Source organism: Alosa sapidissima, chromosome 13 (genome assembly GCF_018492685.1).
Source record: "Alosa sapidissima isolate fAloSap1 chromosome 13, fAloSap1.pri, whole genome shotgun sequence".
Lineage (NCBI taxonomy): Eukaryota > Metazoa > Chordata > Actinopteri > Clupeiformes > Clupeidae > Alosa > Alosa sapidissima.
This window is the reverse complement of record NC_055969.1, coordinates 13,794,213-13,813,583: the sequence shown is the minus strand read 5'-3', so window position 1 is coordinate 13,813,583 and position 19,371 is coordinate 13,794,213. Positions and strand designations below refer to the sequence as shown.

Genomic DNA, 19,371 nt, shown 5'->3' with positions numbered 1-19,371 from the left:
TAATACGGTAGTCATTTGTTGTACAATTTAAATAGTATCATATATTGCGAAGGTAATAAGTGAGCAGAGTGGCGCAGCGGAAGCGTGCTGGGCCCATAACCCAGAGGTCGATGGATCGAAACCATCCTCTGCTATCCTTTTTAAATTGGTGAGAAATTAAAAATGGAAATTGTATATTACCAACATGTAACAGTGATAATAACATACTCCTATCTCAATTCAAATATTTAAAGAAAACCATAGCAATGTTCTCTGATGAATTGCGTTTGACGTACAACGTCATTACGTAGCACTATTTCCGGCCAAGGAGAAATGGCGGGTGAGAATAGAGATACAATGGAAGAGCTTGAGGATGGAGAGTTGTCTGGATCTAATTCCGACTCAGAAATGGGATCAAATGCGGATCGTCGTGGACAGGTAATTACATTACAACGGAAGTCTGTGTCACAGCCATGAAACGACTCAATGAGCATGAATTTCCCCCCTTAGTTCTAAGGAGCCGGTTGCTTGCAAGTCTAGCACTTCGCTAATGTTAGCTAACTTGCTTGCTAAGTTATTCCTAGTTGGTTTGCCAACAGATAACGTCTCTGTTTTAATGTCCTGTAACGATAATAGGCTACCCACATATTGATAGTATTAAAGACAGATTCAGGGAGTTCAGCGATTATGTTTTACTCAAGAAGTAGCGTTAGCCTCATGCAGAATATTAGTGGTGACGTTCTTGAACGTTAGACAACTAACGTTAGCCAAGAGGTCACGTGCCAAGAAAGTTAACAATCTAAAGGTGTAACGTTAACCTTTCCTGAAGCACATCTTCATTTGACTGGTCATATAACGTTATTCCTTCTTAGATATCGGAATACTATCCGGATTGGCTTGTAAACTAGCTACATTACTTGGAAAGTAAAGTGTGTTCTTACAGTGGAATAAATGGATCTGAAATAGTGTGTTTGCAACATCTTTGTTTATGTAACGCTATTATGCATGTTGTGCTTCAACCAATCTGTTCACATCCTTGTACTTGAAATTGGAATATATTATTGTACCATCTTCAAAGCCTTGCACACTTATCTCCCACCCTCAGATGTCTGCAGCCCCAGCATTCACTAACCAGTCCTTCCAGAGCCGTGCTCCAGCTCAGCCAGCCCCGTCTGCCACTGGCTATCGTAACATGCCTGCCGCAGTCTCCTCCGGCAGTGATTCTGACTCCGACGAAGACGCCACACTGTGGCGAACAAAGCGACAGAAGTGCTCGCACGCTCCCCCGCCCCCCTCGGGGCCTGCCAGGACCCCAGCGCTGCCCTTCGGTGCGTCTGCTGCCTCTGCGCAGGCAGGCCGCAAGGTGAACAACATCTGGGGCTCCGTGGTGCAAGAGCAGAACCAAGACGTGATGGCGACCGAGCTAGGCATCATTGGCTTGGAAGGGGACCTGGACATGCAAAGCAGGCAGAGCGAGGCCTACAACTACGTGTTCGCCCGCAAGATGATGGAGCGCGAGCGAGAGCTAGAGAGAGAGCGGCAGGAGCAGGACGAGTCGGCCATGTTGGACGACGAGCTAGAGGACTACATGAAGAAAAAGGGGCCCAGTGACGACCACGACAGCCAACTGAAGAGGAAGAGGTCCGCCAAGGAGAGGCTGGGCCCCAGGGCCGAGATGGACTTCCAGGGCCGCTATGAGGTCACGGAGGACGACCCAAAGGAGAAAGTTATTGATGAGATCGCTCACAGGTGAGCTGGTAGCAAGATTGCTCATAGGCAGTGGGACATATGATCGGTAAGGGGAGTTACTGCTGAATCAGAATGTGGTTATGACTTGCACAGTGTTTCTGCTAGATTTGTTTTTAACAGTGGCGGCAACCATTTTTTGCGATGTTGACAAACATGCGTAGCACATGGAAGCTCTTGATAGTGCATGCCACTAACGTCTATAAAAAACAATATATTTATGGAATAAAACTAGACGGGTACCTCGGATCAGAATTGCTGTTTATTTTCAGCAGCCAGCGGAGGGCATTTAGCCTACTATGCTTCCGGACAATATTTTGCGTCTCCCCTAATTCTGAAGCAGTGGCACCGCTAAATGAAGAGGAAACACTGAGAAGAAAGTTAATGTTTTAAATAGGCTACATCAATACAATATATAATATGTGAAGTGAAACTCGACGGGCCATAATAACCTCTGACTAGTTTTAGGCTACTTATTGTTAAATTGCAATGTGAGCGGCAGCCAGCAGGGGAGGATACGGCAGGATTATTTAAAAAGCAACTGCAACTACATTGTGCGTCTGCCCTGATTCTGATACAGTGGGGGTATTAATTAAACCGTGGCGGGCCGCCATGCTGGAATAAACGTAGAGGAAACACTGCTTGCAGATACAGTTCCTGTACCAAGACATAATGTTTCACTTCTTAATTGTGTTACTCATCTGTGATTCTGTTGTTTAATAGCTATAAACTAATGTAATGATCTTTCTGACTTACTGATGATGTAAGCAAAAGCAACAAAAAGCATTTGTCTGTTATTCCATTGGCAGACTAATGGAGCCCAAAAAGGATCTTATAGAGCGTGTGGTGAACGTTATTGGAAATAAGAAAGCTATTGAACTCCTGTCAGAGACTGCAACTATAGAACAAAATGGTGGCCTGTACACTGTGGTGAGTATTCTTTGCTTGTAGGAATATATCTATCATTATTCAATGCAAACGTAAAAGCAGGAATGTCTGCTTGTTAAGAATCCTGAAGTAAGACAATGTTTGTCTTTACAGCCCTTTACAGCACAGATTTTTTTGCGTGAAATCAAATTGACTTCTTTCTGCAGGATGGAAGCAGAAGACGAACGCCTGGGGGTGTATATCTGAATCTTCTAAAGAACACACCAAGCATCACACATGAACAAGTCAAGGTATCTGAGTGTTCATTCTTTCTGATCTGTGTTGATTGAAGAATAACACAAATTCCCAAATGAAGTAATACTAAAAGAACCCCAGCATATATATTGAACTTTAAGTTAAGTGAGTACACTTATATCTGTGTGGATGGTAACTGCTACAAATGTGATGATGCAATACTACTATGATATTCTGACTACAATATCATTGCAATTCTTCACGCGAGACAGTTAGTATTATGGTTTGATTCTACAATACATGTAGGCCTATATTGTTATTTATTTCTATCATGTGTTAGAAATTCTGTGATTTAAGAGAACAAACTCTTAATTTGGATATGCCATATTTTTGGATATCCGAGTATTTTATTGCTGTGTTCATTCTGTTATCGAAGTAGACATATGTATTCATTTCTGATTGAACAGATACTTGTAGTACAGGAGCATGTCCCATCTTCACATGTATGATGAACAGTGTGGTAATGCTGACTGTGTATGTAAAGCCAACAATGATTAAACCCAACAGGAGATATTCCAAGAGGAGAACCAGAGGGAATGCCAGAGCAAGAAGGCTGCGAAGAAGCGACGTCGACACATTGTGGCCAAAAAGATGAAGCAGGCTCTCAACACCCTCGACCTGCAGGAGCACGACGACGTCTCCAGAGAGACGTTTGCCAGCGACACCAACGAGGCTCTGGAATCTCTCGAGGAAGTTCCGGAAGACACCGTGGAACCTCCCATAGGTACAGAGGACACGCCTGTGGTCTATAACTCTAATGACCTGGAGGTCTTTTGATCCGACTGGACTATGTGCTTGCATCTTGTGGGCAAACTCAGACTGTGGCATTGCTGTTGCCCTGACGAACAAAACAAACAAAATGGCCATCATTAGGCCAAACGGACATACTGCCCCACACAGCTCTAGAGAGCCTCTGGCTAGTGAGCATGACCCTTCATGAAAGCACTGAATTTCTTCTGAAGTTGTGGTTAGAAAGCTACTTGCGTCCTTTGGATATCTCTGGTGGAAGGTTCTGTAGAAATGCAGAAGGCAGGAATTGGTTTTGAAGCATCTTTTATGAGAATCTCTCATCTTCCAAAATGATATATAAAAACTTCTGCTTCCCTTGTGCGTACACTACTTGTGGTAGAATTTCGTAGAGAGGACAATGCAATGACATTCAGCCATGTCCAAGTACAGTGTATGAAACAATCTGAAAGCTTTATCCATCAACTTACATTGGGTGCACTTTTATTTGTACAAAAGTGGCGTTCATGTTCATGTTTCATTACTAGTCAGAAAACCTTTGTATGACTTAAACGTGTGCGTGTATATCTGGGAAAGCTAAATGCTAATTAACTGCTGATATAACCGTGATCTGTTGTAAAGTGTCAAACACTGCACATATTTGTGTGTATAAGTGTATTTTGTTTTTCCAATTTGTCATGAATATAAAAGAGTTGAAGGAGCACAGCAGTCTCCATAAGAAAGCACTAATTATTAATTCAGTATGATCTGTTTTGAATTTGAAAAAAATATTTTTTACGTCATTCCTTTCAAAAGTCTTTGACAACCGTGTCTCACTTTGATGAACATTGTGGAAGTTCATAAAAGACTTTTTGTCAGTTGAGTTGCATGACATTGCAGCTGATTACACATTAAAATCTGTCCTTTGTTTTGCCGACACAATCGAATTTTATTATTCTGTGTTCTTATTTGACAGTAATGAAGAAGTTCTGCAAAGCTGCAAGAAGCACTGAAAAGCTCTGATTTGTTTAGTTTGTATGGCTGTGTATTTTCATGTGATTGTACAGTCTAATCATCCTAAGCAAATTAATTTTCATAGCTCAAAATGTTGTGCATTTATTATTGAAACAACGTTATGTAGATCAGACCTTCATTTGTTCCATTCAGACAGGTCAGTATGAATTGATTGAAACCAATGAAAACAAGCTTGATAATGAACATCACAGACAGTCTATAGTTTTACAGTCCAATTAAGTTATTTTCATCTATCAAGTCTAATTATTTGTGCACTGAATGGCATGTTTCACAGCACTCTACTTGAGCATGAGTGTTTTTTCCAGACAAATTGAGGCAGAGCACCTGTTGGCTTATTGTCTCCCCACATGGCTGATAACGCTGACCTGTTTCCAAGTATCTTGCGTTGAGTGGACTGACTCACACAGACGGCAGCCTGTAGTTTTACCCTTCAGACTGACAACACAATGGCTCACATTGCAACAAATTAATGCTTCTGACAACTTGCCTATTGAGTTATCATCTCTTCAGGCCTTTCAAAGAGGGGGAGAGGGGTGGCAGCCTCTGAGCACCGTCCGCCGCTCTCATCAATGAATAAGTGCAAGGGTTGTCATGGTGACTGACGCATAAACGCTTACAGTAACTCAACCAAATCAGGACACGGCTTCATCTTTTCCTTTTTTTGGAGGGGATGCTATAAATAATGCGTTGGATGAGCAGATAGGCAGCGCCAGCACCAACTTTTTAATTCAGAGAGAGAGAGAGAGCTTTCAGAAAGAGGCAGTCGTGATGCTGAGGAGAAAAGCTTGTGTGTGAGAGGGACCCAAGGAAGTTCATGGTTAGACAAACATTCAGCAGGAGGATCTGATGTCTGAACCACTACCACTTATTTTACGTGGATGATTTCTATTTATATAGATCACAGCCACCCACAAAATACACAAATATAATATTTTATTGCGTATGGCAGACATTCAACAAGTACAGTACAGTATGGTCAAGTATACATACAGTCCATACATTCAAAGTGCAATTTATTGTATTAGCAGGGGAGTGTTGTACAGACAGCATGAAATGATTTATATAATACCATCTACCATAAATAGAATAAATTAGATGCTTTCACTGAACCATTTTAATAATAAATAGCATGACAGCATGTGAACTCACCACATTTAAAATTCATGAAATCAGTTCATTAAAATTTTGAGAGGGTGATGAAATCTTCTAGCCACAGTGAGGTGGAACCCACGGGTACCATCTGGACCATAGGGGAACCGAAGAACCCCATGGGGAACATTCGAGTCCCCGTTTAAAGCCCTTTTAGCTGTTCCGATGCCCCGGTTCTGCCTGGCACAAACTTCCTCTGTTGAGGAGGAGTTGGGAGTCTGTATGACTGCCAGCTTGCGTCGCTGCACCCATGGACTGCCTGTGGGGGTGGAGGCTGGCTTGTCAGAACACTGTTCTGGGCTCCTCCGTCTGCTCAGCTCCGGGCTCGTGTCAGGGCTGCCCCACATCTCTGAGAAGAGCAGAGGGGAGACCCTGGGTCCCGGGAGGGGCGCGTGGAGGACCCTGGGGCTGGAGCGAGGGCTGCCCCAGGGGCTGCTGCCAAAGCCCCCCACTACCTGGCCGCTGAAGAAGCGGGGCACGTGGAGTGGGGACGAGGAGGCAAACTCAGACTCCGAGGAGCTGTAGGCCGAGGAGTCCTCAGCTCGGGACTGGAGCTGCTCCATGCGCCGGTTGAGGATGGCCATGCCCTTACCTGATGTCCTCTCCTCCAAGGAACCCACGGAGGACGCATCCTGATTCATCATCAGCTTCTTCTTCTTGGAGCTCCTGCCCACCAGGACAATCTTCACAGAGCTGTCGGGCTGAGTCAGCTCATGGTAAGCTTTCCCTGCCCCCTCCAGCTCCTCATATTCGACCAGAACACTCTCTTCTGTGGACAGCTCAGGGTACCTGTAGCTGTATCTCTGGACCTCAGATGGAAGTTCTCTGCCTGGTCTGTTCACCCGCACAGTGCTAATGGCTCCAAAGGGTTCTAAAAGACTGATGGCTATTTCTATGGTGCTACGAGGACGGGGGTCCGGACAATTGATTTGGTCAGCAGGATTTACTGATGCACTTACGCACAGTTCAGAGACGTTCCAGACCAGCAGGACTTTACTGGGCACTTGGGAGAGAACTGCGTCTGGCACCGGCTCTAATCGCCGGACTTTGTTTCCCTCCTCATTGACTTCAAGTTTGCTGGAATGGCGCAGGGCATAGGCTGTGGTACGCCAGTCTTTGGTCAGTTGTTTCATCTGAAAGAAATTAAAAATACCGTTTCACCTTGCTTAAAATACGATAAGATGATCGAACGATATTCGTGCGTATCTGTTACAGTGCACTTACTATTTCTTGTAACTTACAGAATAGGATATCAGTCAAAAAACGTCACTATAAAATACCTACCTTTTTGAAAGATGTGAGTAACTTTATGTTCACGTAGCCCATCTTGTTCCTCCTGACGTGTTTCAAAAGGAAAGCATCTTTGGCAAGATTCTCATCGGATAGATAATACTCTATCTGCTTCACCATCTTTTGAATGAGACCCTTGTCGGGAATAGTCCACTCATCAATATCTATATCTTCATCATTTTCATTGAAAAAAGGCCTGCAGGAAAATAGGTTCACAATATTGACATTTATCATTAGTTTTGATACACATGCAATCACTCAAGAAAACAAGAATACAAGTTGACATATACACAAGCGAGGTTATTTTCCTAAATTACGAACTACAACAGTTCGTAATGATCAAATAAATAAATGAGTAGCCTAATACAGCTAATGCAGTTATTAGTGATATAGATATAGTAACTACTCACTTGTCATCCCCATCCTGACAGTCCATTCTGTATTTGCTATTTCCCTCCCGTAAATTAATAGACTGATCCCAACGTTATAGGTACCAGAATGCCTGAGGAATCGCTGTCAGCTCGGTTATAAACTCTCTGCCTACTTTTGCCGAGAGGCTGGCATACAAGCCTGCCCAATCAACGTTGAGGGGGTGACAGTGCGAAATATACGGAGGTATCACCATAAAAGGTTATATATCTGATTCTGCAGACTGGGTACTATTTTTATTTTCACTGAATGAGAGCTTCTCCTACGCATACATTGATTCCAAATCGGTTTGAGCCAACGCAGGTGAGATGGTCAATGGTCCTCCCTTTGATTTTGCAAGGATTAATAGCCCACTCAAGCTATAAATAAATGTTATTGTTAGAATTTTATTCAAGTGATGAATTACACTAAATCATATCAGAAATTCGGGCTTGAGTGATGTGCTAGACTTTCATGACATGCACATTCATGAGCTTCAACAGCGCCTAATTGCCTAATTCAAGCCCATTTCCAGCAGAGGGAGCTTGTACTCATAGACTGTAAAGCTTGTACTATGGCGCTCGACCTGCCTCATAGGGCAACTAGGGAAATGGGTTTTGCTTGTTTGTGTGTGCGTGCGTGCGTGTGTGTGTGTGTGAAAAGCTCTTCGGGAACGTTTTGGTGGGAAATTGCACCTGAATGAATCATACACTTAATATTTGTATGCACTCAATAATGTGGTAAAGCATTAGTCCACATTATTATGACCGCCGCGCAGCGAAGCGGCGGTCATATAGGTTTAGTCAGATTTTTTTTATTTTTTTATTTATTTATTTATTTATTTTTTTTTTTCTTTTTTGCATGCCCAAATTTCCGTCAATGATTCCCGGGACACTGAAAGACCGGGGTACACTAAACTAGGTGGGCATGTAACCCCACATGGATAGCATGGAACCATCGTTTTTCGTTTTGATCTGTAGCCCCCCCCCCCCCAAACCCCCCCCCCCCCCCCCCCCCCGCTGGACTGGACCCCCGAAAAGGAGGGTAGGGCAGACACAGTTTTCTGTGAATATCTCGAAAACCGTAGGGTTTAGGAGGACCATTTTTTTTGTATGTTGATCTCAAGGGGCCTTGTCAACCCATTCCATAACCACTCATTTCATGTATAGCGCCACCTAGTTAAACACAAAAAAGTAAAAATGAGGTGTTGTAATTGAAGGTATCTGTGACCTAACATAGTCAAAACTGCACGAAATTGGAAGTGTAGGATCATTATGACACCCTCTGTATGCACGCCAAGTTTTGTGGAATTCCGTTCATGGGGGGCCACACAATAAATTAATTTATGTTACTATACACCAACTGGCCTGTAGGTGGCCGGAGACAGTTTTCTGTGAATATCTCGAGAACCGTAGGGCCTAGGAGGTCCACCTTTTTTCTGTATGTTGGACTTAAGGGGGCATGTCAACCCATCCCATTACCACTTATTTCATGTATAGCGCCACCTAGTTAAAAATTAAAAAGCAAAAAATGAGGTGTTTTCATCACAATATCTCTGGCTGACAAGGTCAAAACTGCACAAAATTAAAAGTGTAGGATCATTATGACACCCTCCGAATGCATGCCAAGTTTTGTGTACTTTCGTTCATGGGGGGCCTTACAATAAAATAATTTATGTGTACATTTAGTGACGTACACCAACAAGGATTCCCGGGACACTGAAAGACCGGGGTACACAAAACTTGGTGGGCATGTACCCCCACATGGATAGCATGGAACCGTCATTTTTCGTTTTCATCTGCAGCCCCCCCGCTGGACTGGACCCCCCGAAAGGAGGGTAGGGCAGACACAGTTCTCTGTGAATATCTTGAGAACTGTAGGGCCTAGGATGACCAATTTTTTCCGTATGTTTGCCTCCAGGGGTCATGTTAACCCATTCCATGTGCACACATGTGCATAAACAGATACACACGCACACACATACATTTACAGTAATCATACGTATGACACATACTCACACAGTAGACATATGTACGCATGCATGCACATGCACAAACACACATACGCAGGCAAACACACAAGCACGCACATACACACACACACACACACCTACACACATAAACATAAACTTGTACACGCACACATGCACACAATTCAAGATTTTTTCCCGTCATCTACTTCCTGAATTTTTGGTCATTGATACCCGGGACACCGAACCACCGGGGTACATAAAATTTGGTGGGTATGTAGCCCCACTAGACTTTTACGGAAAAATTTCATTTCGTCCCCGGGGCCAAAATAAATATTCATCATCATCATCATGGCTGCATTTTCAGTATTGGCGATAAGTAGTCGTTTGTCCACTAGATGGCGCATCGTTGCAGTGAGACGTAATTTTGTTGGAAGTTAAAAGTGGGTTTGAAAAACAATGGACGCTTCCTACAAGGACTGTAATTTACCGCAGCGAACATCTAATAAGGATAGGACGATGTTCACATGAAGTGTAATTCCCATTTCTTCTTGAAGCCAAAATAAATCTGAGGATGATTATCGGACATGCTTGGTTTTTACTGCAGGTACGTTAATCTTGTAATATCAATAAGGACCTAGGTAATGTTACCGTTAGCCTTGTAATATCAATAAGGACCTAGGTAATGTTACCGTTAGCGTTGGTTGAGTGATGGAGGCCCATTTGATTGATTGCATTTGTAGAAAATTATAAATGCGGTTATACCAAGCAAATTGATAGCAGCACTGTTTGTATCTTTCGACTGTCATTTATTGCACGTGCTACAAAATCATTCTGTGCAATGGAAGATTTACCAACGTTACACAGGTCTGATACAGTTTTGCCTATGAGACTGAGACGCCTGTTTATTTTGATTTAAGTGCATGCAGGGTGTGAGAGGGGAATCGATGTGCTTTGATTCCAGCTTGGTAGTTGTAGTCTGTGAAATTAAAAAGCACGTGTGTGTGAAGTATCCAAACAATGACACCTTCATTTCATTATGGCTGCTTTAGCAACACACCTTAAGCTACTGTGTAGTGGGTCCCATTTAGAAGTGGCTACTTCATTCACGCTTTCCTTGACTCATGGAGCTGCGTGAATGTTATTATAATGATACTGTAAGGCGTAAGCCATTGGTTTCCAAAGGAGATTTTATTTGTGTCGCCAGCATAGCCTATTGACAATTTATGTTGTAAATAGGCCTACCTTATAATCCTACCTGTAGCTTAGGGAAGCTAACAGCTTTCTATTAGGATCTAGTTTGTTAGTTACCGTTTTGTCATAACTCCCTGATGCATTTTTGCATTTAGAATAGCCAGAGCGTGTATATCTCAATCGGAAAATTAAACAATATCGGGTGCCTATGGACTAGGCTGGGTGAACCCAGCCTGATCTGTCCGCTTTTTTTTTTTTTGATTTCTTAAAAGATTGAGCTTGGTCTGATGAAAGCCAGACTAGCCATGGACCTCAGTTACACAATGCAAGGGAACATGAATCAGCCTATATTTGCACGAACAATAACGGACAAAAGCTCTTCAACTTTGGCCAGTTACAATGTGTATGAACAGTCTAGCGACGCATTTCATCAAGGCCCATGGACATGTCAGTTATTTGCACCACTGGTTAGATGTAAAACAGCATTTCGTTTCAGACTACTGTTACTTAATTTGTGCATTAACAATAACGTTTCAGACTACTGTTTCTTAATTTGTGCATTGACCTATTACATGAACTAAAGATGACTAAAATCTTATGTAGAAGAAGAAACATTCACAAAAAATCCATCCATCCAAAAATGACCTTTGTCTTTGATAGCTATTGAAAACGGCATGGAACTGACAGAGATGTTTTTGTTTATAAATACATAAAAAAAAAAAAATAACATTATGCTGATACCTTTTGCTTTTCCCAAATACAATGTAGCCTACAGGTGTAAGTGACCTTTCATCAATCCAGTTGCAATGGATGAACTGTGATGAACTGCCCTACTTGTGATTGTTTAGAGATTTTAAAGGTCTATTCACAAATTCTACAATCTATTCACCTTTTCAGCACCAGTAGGCTACTTTCTGTGCAGCCGCACACACACACTCAGGCATGCCAAACAAGCATACACAAAAGTTTCAAGAGTGGGGGATGGAGTAAAATATGGAGACAAATTGAAGTGTGATTTATTTTCTGACTGAGCGGCGGTCACATTTTGTACCGCTATGCGGTACATCTAGTTATGCAAGTTTTACATAGACATTGGAAAGGCTATGGCCAGGATTGAGCTGTAGGATGAATTGTATTAATATTGCATTATAGGCCTATATAAGCATTTTTTCTTTACATATACTTTAAGTCATGCTATCAGTGCATGCATTCATTCATACTTTGAAACCTCCTACATTTACTGCTTTGGTTGTGTACATCCTCCTCCCAGTACACCTTAATAACGAAGACTAATTATTTGTGTCAACCTGTCAAGGTGCATATCTTGTCTTGAGATGGAAACTTCTGAGCTGAAAACCCGCAATTTTTCTGCACTCTCAGGAAGAGAATGTACGGTATGTAGTCTCCTCTTAGCCACACAAAGGATGCTCTGTAATCATACAGATGGAGGGAAAGCACCAACAACATGGCCGCCAAAGCGCGTCCTCCTCTGACATAGGAACTTCATGTGACCAAGGTGCATTATCAATGTCAATCATAACACTCATAATGACCTTTGAAGACTCCTGTTGCATTGGTATCTTCTTTTCAAATGTTCATCAGATTTATGAACTTTATGAATTTATGAAGGTCAGATAAAAAGCACAACACAAAAGCTTAACATGGGTTGGGCCATTTCTAGGCTTTTCCCCCTGACATTGTACTGTGCCTACTTCAGAGGGCACTGTCACCTATTTTGGCCTACCATCAAATGCTTGACCTCTTAAGAAAGCTTAGACCCTGTAGTTTCTTAGGAAACAATCAGAATAAGGCCCTGTTTACACGGCAACGCTCGCAGGTGAAAACAACAAAATATTTTTTATCAGATGTGCCTTTTGTTTAGACGGCGACTGCGTTTTTGGGGCTTAAAAGCGCAAAAAAGCGAAACCACCCTCCAGAGTGGAAATGTTAAAAACGCTCCACCGTCACGTTCACGTCTAAAGGGTAAAAACTAGGGCTGTCAAAATAACTGATTAATTTTGATTAATTAATTTGAGAAAAAATAACTGATTAAAAAAAATAACGCAGATTAATTTCAGTTTCGATTCAGTATGACCTTTGACACCGAGCTGTTGTAGTCAGTAACCATTAGACTGTAAAAAGAAGGAGATAGAATAAAATGTGCTGCCTATATCATTGATTGGAACATTTACTTTTTAAAATGGCCTGATGGTGTTGATTAAAATAAAGGTTATATCTGTGGCCTGAAATACCTTGTATATGAAAAAAAAACTTCTTCCCCAAGCACTTTATTTATTTATTTATTTATTTACTTTATTTATTCAGAATTTATTTCCTCAGCATATTAGGTCATATCATAGATTATTATGGCCATTATTAAAATAATAATAAAAGAGTTTTTGAACTTTAATGTCACTAATGCTGATTATTCAATGATTCATTTGAATTTAAATATTTAAAATATTTTCACAGCAAATATTATATATGCGATTAATTTAGATTAATTAATCACAGAGTATGTAATTAATTAGATTAATTTTTTTAATCGATTGACAGCCCTAGTAAAAACGCAAAAGTCTGCTCCGATCTGCTCATGGTGGCTCTCGTCACGTGCGCGTTTACACTCCCACCTAGCTGCTTGGCGTGCATACTACATCAAATTTCACACACTTTTGTGTCACCGTATGCATGCAGATTTCCCCCAAAAACGCTCGCCTAAACACAAAATAAAAAGTGAGAATGCAACGCCACTTTTGCGTTTTCTCTTCAGATTGTTTCCATCTAAACATAGCCTATTTGTGAGAAGTACTGGCACAGAGTTATATTGGCTAGAATATTGTTTTTTCTTTATGCCGTATAACAAGCATCTCTGAACTGACCACATTTCAGCCCTCTAGGTCACTCGACATTTACACCACCCACCTCACCCGCAAGGCGACCAAAATTGTGAGTGATGCAAGTCACCCCGCTCACAATCTGTTTGATCTACTGCCCTCTGGGAAGAGGTATAGAAGCCTGCGCTCCCGCACTACCAGACTCACCAACAGCTTCATACACCAAGCTGTAAGGATGCTGAACTCTCTCCCTCCTCTCCCCCCTCCACCCTCAGCTACATAACATCCTGGACATTGGACCCAAAATGGCCGCCTGCACTATTCCACTTGCACACTTGCACACTTGCACACTGTACACTTTACAACTTGGTGTTGTTGTCCTGAAAACACAACACTTCTGCTGCTCTTACATAACTTGCACCACTATGCCACTTTCTTTCTTACTTAGGTCAAACAGAACTACCCAAGCCTTTTATTGGCCTGACTTTGCACTAGTATTTTATTGACTGTCTATGCACAATTTCAACCAAATTTTGCTGCTCTTATTTTTTCATTATTATATGTGCCCTCTTATTTACTTATTTACTTACTTTTTTGTTTACTTGAATGTTATGTTTGTCTGTGGACCTAAATTGGTAAAATATGTCTTGTCTTCACCGTGGGATAGTGAGAAACGTAATTTCGATCTCTTTGTATGTCTGGAACATGTGAAGAAATTGACAATAAAGCTGACTTTGACTTTGACTTTGACTTTGATATGACTTAAACACAACTGAGCCCTAGCACCAGGTCTTGTGAAGCTGTGTGCAAAAGTAGATCAATATAGAATGAAATATGAGTGCTTTAGACCATTATTTGCCAAAGTTTGCTCATGCATTTTGTAAAATGCCCTATAGAAACTCCCCACAGGACTTTTGGTTACCCAAAATGCATACTGACAATAAAAGGCTTACTGTATGGCAACCTGTTGGTGTAGAAGCATAATCCTGGTCTCAAATGAAAGGTAACACTCTGGAGTTTCTTGTAGACTATTTGGATTGTATGTCAGGGTTTCTAATATAGAATGACTACACAAAATATGGAATAATTACACAAACATCTCTATTTTAGTGATTTGAGTGAATATTTAATTTCTATGGATTCCTGTGAATATTTCAAGACCCAATATGCTGCTGCATCTACTTATTGCTAAGGATATACACTGCAGCTAGACGTTAGGGAAGCACAAGGGTGGAGGAGGGCATATTTTATTCAATTTAATTGAGACATAGTAAGATTAATCTGACAATGTAAAACACTATAGATTGTATATGAACAATGTTGTTATATATGGATTCCCAAGAGTCCAAGCTTTCAAATGGTGTATAATATTACTATGCTATATATGGTGCATACAATTGATTTATGCTGTTGAATGTTGGGGGGAGGTGTGCCGTGGAAGGCACACTGTCTCATATATAAAATAAATAAATAAACATCTGTTAAGATCTAGAGATCTCTCCTCCAATGATTCCCATAAAATGTATCATTGTGATCTTGAATGTTTCTATCCCAAGATCAATTAAAAACATCAACACACTCCAAGTAGCTTGTAAATGTTAGTGCTCTCTGTGGTCATACATATCAGCACTTTAGAGGTCAAGTGAGCTGCCAGAGGCTAGTCTTGGAGAGCTTACTGAGAGGCTGTCTTCACACGTTTAAAACAGGTTAATGATGGATGAGAAAGAGACAGGTTTTTTAAAACAATATCTGACATGATCAAACTTGCCATCCGAACATCACTGAGAGAGTACACATATGTAAGGATACTATATCTTTCTCTGAGACAATTCATCAGGAAATAATGGGAGTAAAATTTGTATGCATGGGCTAGAGTCTGCATTTTTAGTAAAGAAGCTCATAGTTTCCATGACTTATTCAGCAAATAGGCCTATATAGCTGTTTTAAATCAATGCATAGTCTAATTGTACAAGTTAATCAATACTTCATTCTAACCTGTACTGTAGCTTGTTTATGTCCATGGTGCTGTTGGAAGTTGAGAAAACAGTAAATTACAGGTCAGACCTCTACGGTAATTATAGCACAAGCCAGTGGCTTTGGTGGGAGGGGGTAGGGGGTGTTCGTACGGCTGAGGCACATCTGCAAAGCACAACCTTCCACCTCAAAAATGCTACAGCCCTGCACATATAAGCCAAACCTGCTAACTTTAGTTAAACTTGTTTCATTAACTGTACAATTTAATATATGGTTTATTGGTTGATTGGCTGAAGTTAGGTTTGTCTTTGATTTTTATGATTTCCATTGCATGCTTTTAATCATTTGGCCTCCATGGCACATTATGCAAATATAAGCCTACTTGTAAGCAGGCAAAAGTAATATACAGCTTACTGCATTCATGCATCACACACATTCCCAAAGCATTACATTTCAATTTGATGCAGCCATGCCTCAAAAATGCTGGAAGCTGCTCTGACATGGAAATGTGCCAGTCAACATAGACTTGTCTACAGTGGTGCTGGCTTCATAAACAGCAGTTTTAACAGGGAGTGGTAAAGCAGCTCTGCTATAGGCTTACTGATCCTGCCTCAGGCTGACACAAAGCTTCAGCAAACAGTCGCTTGTTTACACCATACCCCCACCTTTGCCTATCTGGTGTGGAGGTGTCCACGGCTTCTAGATTTATTGTACCTGAGAAAGAGCAGTTTGACCAGATCACAGTCTTGGCGCTGACAGGCCTTGAATAGAGTGTAGAAGGCCAGCCACAGTGTAACTAGTTATTATGACCGCCGCGCAGCGAAGCGGCGGTCATATAGGTTTAGTCAGATTTTTTTTTTTTTTTTCTTTTTTTTTTTTTTCTTTTTCGCATGCCCAAATTTCCGTCAATGATTCCCGGGACACTGAAAGACCGGGGTACACGAAACTTAGTGGACATGTAACCCCACATGGATAGCATGGAACCATCGTTTTTCGTTTTGATATGTAGTCCCCCCGCTGAATTGGACCCCCCGAAAGGAGGGTAGGGCAGACACAGTTTTCTGTGAATATCTCGAAAACCGTAGGGTTTAGGAGGACCATTTTTTTTTGTATGTTGATCTCAAGGGGCCATGTCAACCCATTCCATAACCACTCATTTCATGTATAGCGCCACCTAGTTAAACACAAAAAAGTAAAAATGAGGTGGTGTAATTGAAGGTATCTGTGACCTAATATAGTCAAAACTGCACAAAATTGGAAGTGTAGGATCATTATGACACCCTCTGTATGCACGCCAAGTTTTGTGGAATTCCGTTCATGGGGGGCCACACAATAAATTAATTTATGTTACTATACACCAACTGGCCTGTAGGTGGCCGGAGACAGTTTTCTGTGAATATCTCGAGAACCGTAGGGCCTAGGAGGTCCACCTTTTTTTTGTATGTTGGTCTTAAGGGGGCATGTCAACCCATCCCATTACCACTTATTTCATGTATAGCGCCACCTAGTTAAAAATTAAAAAGCAAAAAATTAGGTGTTTTCATCTCAATATCTCTGGCTGACAAGGTCAAAACTGCACGAAATTAAAGGTGTAGGATCATTATGACACCCTCTGAATGCATGCCAAGTTTTGTGTACTTTCGTTCATGGGGGGCCTTACAATAAAATCATTTATGTGTACATTTAGTGACGTACACCAACAAGGATTCCCGGGACACTGAAAGACCGGGGTACACAAAACTTGGTGGGCATGTACCCCCACATGGATAGCATGGAACAGTCATTTTTCGTTTTCATCTGCAGCCCCCCCGCTGGACTGGACCCCCCGAAAGGAGGGTAGGGCAGACACAGTTCTCTGTGAATCTTTTATGGTATGTTGGTCTCAAGGGCCCATATCAACCTGGCTCATAATCACTCATTTGTGATTTGCCCCCCCGGTAAAAAATGAAAATCAGTAGGATTAAAAGAAAGCCAAAATAAATATTCATCATCATCATCATGGCTGCATTTTCAGTATTGGCGAGAAGTAGTCGTTTGTCCACTAGATGGCGCATCGTTGCAGTGAGACGTAATTTTGTTGGAAGTTTAAAGTGGGTTGGAAAAAACAATGGACGCTTCATACAAGGACTGTAATTTACCGCAGCGAACATCTAATAAGGATAGGACGATGTTCACATGAAGTGTAATTCCCATTTCTTCTTGAAGCCGAAATAAATCTGAGGATGTTTATCGGACATGCTTGTTTTTTACTGCAGGTACGTTAATCTTGTAATATCAATAAGGACCTAGGTAATGTTACCGTTAGCGTTGGTTGAGTGATGGAGGCATTTGATTTATTGCATTTGTAGAAAACTATAAATGCGGTTATACCAAGGAAATGCATAGCAGCACTGTTTGTATCTTTCGACTGTCATTTATTGCACGTGCTACAAAATCATTCTGTGCAATGGAAGATTTACCAACGTTACACCAGTCTGATACAGTTTTGCCTATACATGCGTGAGACTGAGACGCCTGTTTATTTTGTTTTAAGTGCGTGCAGGGTGTGAGAGGGGAATCGATGTGCTTTGATTACAGCTTGGTAGTTGTAGTCTGTGAAATTAAAAAGCACGTGTGTGTGAAGTATCCAAACAATGACACCTTCATTTCATTATGGCTGCTTTAGCAAAACACCTTAAGCTACTGTGTAGTGGGTCCCATTTAGAAGTGGCTACTTCATTCGCGCTTTCCTTGACTCATGGAGCTGCGTGAATGTTATTACAACTTTTCGCCACGATATGACAGTTTAAGTCCGCTTGATACTGTAAGGCGTAAGCCATTGGTTTCCAGAGATTTTATTTGTGTCGCCAGCATAGCCTATTGACAATTTATGTTGTAAATAGGCCTACTTTATAATCCTACCTGTAGCTTAGGGAAGCTAACAGCTTTCTATTAGGATCTAGTTTGTTAGTTACCGTTTTGTCATAACTCCCTGATGCATTTTTGCATTTAGAATAGCCAGAGCGTGTATATCTCAATCGGAAAATTAAACAATATCGGGTGCCTATGGACTAGGCTGGGTGAACCCAGCCTGATCTGCCCGCTATTTATTTTTTGATTTCTTAAAAGATTGAGCTTGGTCTGATGAAAGCCAGACTAGCCATGGACCTCAGTTAAACAATGCAAGGGAACATGAATCAGCCTATATTTGCACGAACAATAACGGACAAAAGCTCTTCAACTTTGGCCCGTTAAAATGTGTATGAACAGTCTAGCGACGCATTTCATCAAGGCCCATTTGGACATGTCAGTTATTTGCACCACTGGTTAGATGTAAAACAGCATTTCGTTTCAGACTAGGCTACTGTTACTTAATTTGTGCATTAACAATAACGTTTCAGACTACTGTTACTTAATTTGTGCATTGACAATAAAGTATTACATGAACTAAAGATGACTAAAATCTTATGTAAGAAGAAGAAACATTCACAAAAAATCCATCCATCCAAAAATGACCTTTGTTTTTGATAGCTGTTGAAAACAGCATGGAACTGACAGAGATGTTTTTGTTTAAAAATACATAAAAAATAAATAAATAACATTATGCTGATACCTTTTGCTTTTCCCAAATACAATGTAGCCTACAGGTGTAAGTGACCTTTCATCAATCCAGTTGCAATGGATGAACTGTGATGAACTGCCCTACTTGTGATTGTTTAGAGATTTTAAAGGTTTTATAACAATGCTACATCTTCTTTGGCTATTCTACAATCTATTCACCTTTTCAGCACCAGTAGGCTACTTTCTGTGCAGCCGCACACACACACTCAGGCATGCCAAACGATGCGGTACATCTAGTTAGTGTAGAGGTTGGTATGCTGCCGGCAAGGAGAATTGGAAAGGATA

The 19,371-nt window shown here is 41.3% G+C and overlaps 2 protein-coding genes across 2 annotated transcripts; one reads left to right on the top strand and one right to left on the bottom strand.

Moving 5' to 3' along the window:
* The first annotated feature begins 277 nt into the window (after positions 1–277).
* Positions 278–4,577, top strand: phax (phosphorylated adaptor for RNA export). The gene is made up of 5 exons (XM_042059183.1): positions 278–417; positions 1,085–1,728; positions 2,535–2,655; positions 2,820–2,903; positions 3,415–4,577. The coding sequence occupies exons 1-5, from the start codon at positions 313–315 to the stop codon at positions 3,682–3,684; spliced, it is 1,224 nt and encodes a 407-aa protein (XP_041915117.1). The 5' UTR covers positions 278–312; the 3' UTR covers positions 3,685–4,577.
* Positions 4,578–5,620: 1,043 nt separating this feature from the next.
* Positions 5,621–7,606, bottom strand: LOC121680405 (la-related protein 6-like). Its single transcript, XM_042059767.1, has 3 exons — positions 7,518–7,606; positions 7,102–7,303; positions 5,621–6,950 (listed from the first exon to the last, which is right to left on the bottom strand). Exons 1-3 carry the CDS (start codon positions 7,541–7,543, stop codon positions 5,838–5,840), a joined length of 1,341 nt encoding a protein of 446 aa, XP_041915701.1. The 5' UTR covers positions 7,544–7,606; the 3' UTR covers positions 5,621–5,837.
* Between the last annotated feature and the right edge of the window lie 11,765 nt (positions 7,607–19,371).

What these genes read in the sequence shown, in the direction of transcription:
- phax (XM_042059183.1), top strand. Translation starts at nt 313, where the DNA reads ATGGCGGGTGAGAATAGAGATACAATGGAAGAGCTTGAGGATGGAGAG. An exon ending in ATTGATGAGATCGCTCACAG is followed by an intron (nt 1,729 to 2,534) that starts GTGAGCTGGTAG and finishes TTCCATTGGCAG; the next exon opens with ACTAATGGAGCCCAAAAAGG. An exon ending in TCACACATGAACAAGTCAAG is followed by an intron (nt 2,904 to 3,414) that starts GTATCTGAGTGT and finishes TAAACCCAACAG; the next exon opens with GAGATATTCCAAGAGGAGAA.
- LOC121680405 (XM_042059767.1), bottom strand. Translation starts at nt 7,543, where the DNA reads ATGGACTGTCAGGATGGGGATGACAA. An exon ending in TGTCAGGATGGGGATGACAA is followed by an intron (nt 7,304 to 7,517) that starts GTGAGTAGTTAC and finishes ATTTTCCTGCAG; the next exon opens with GCCTTTTTTCAATGAAAATG. An exon ending in TACTCACATCTTTCAAAAAG is followed by an intron (nt 6,951 to 7,101) that starts GTAGGTATTTTA and finishes AATTTCTTTCAG; the next exon opens with ATGAAACAACTGACCAAAGA.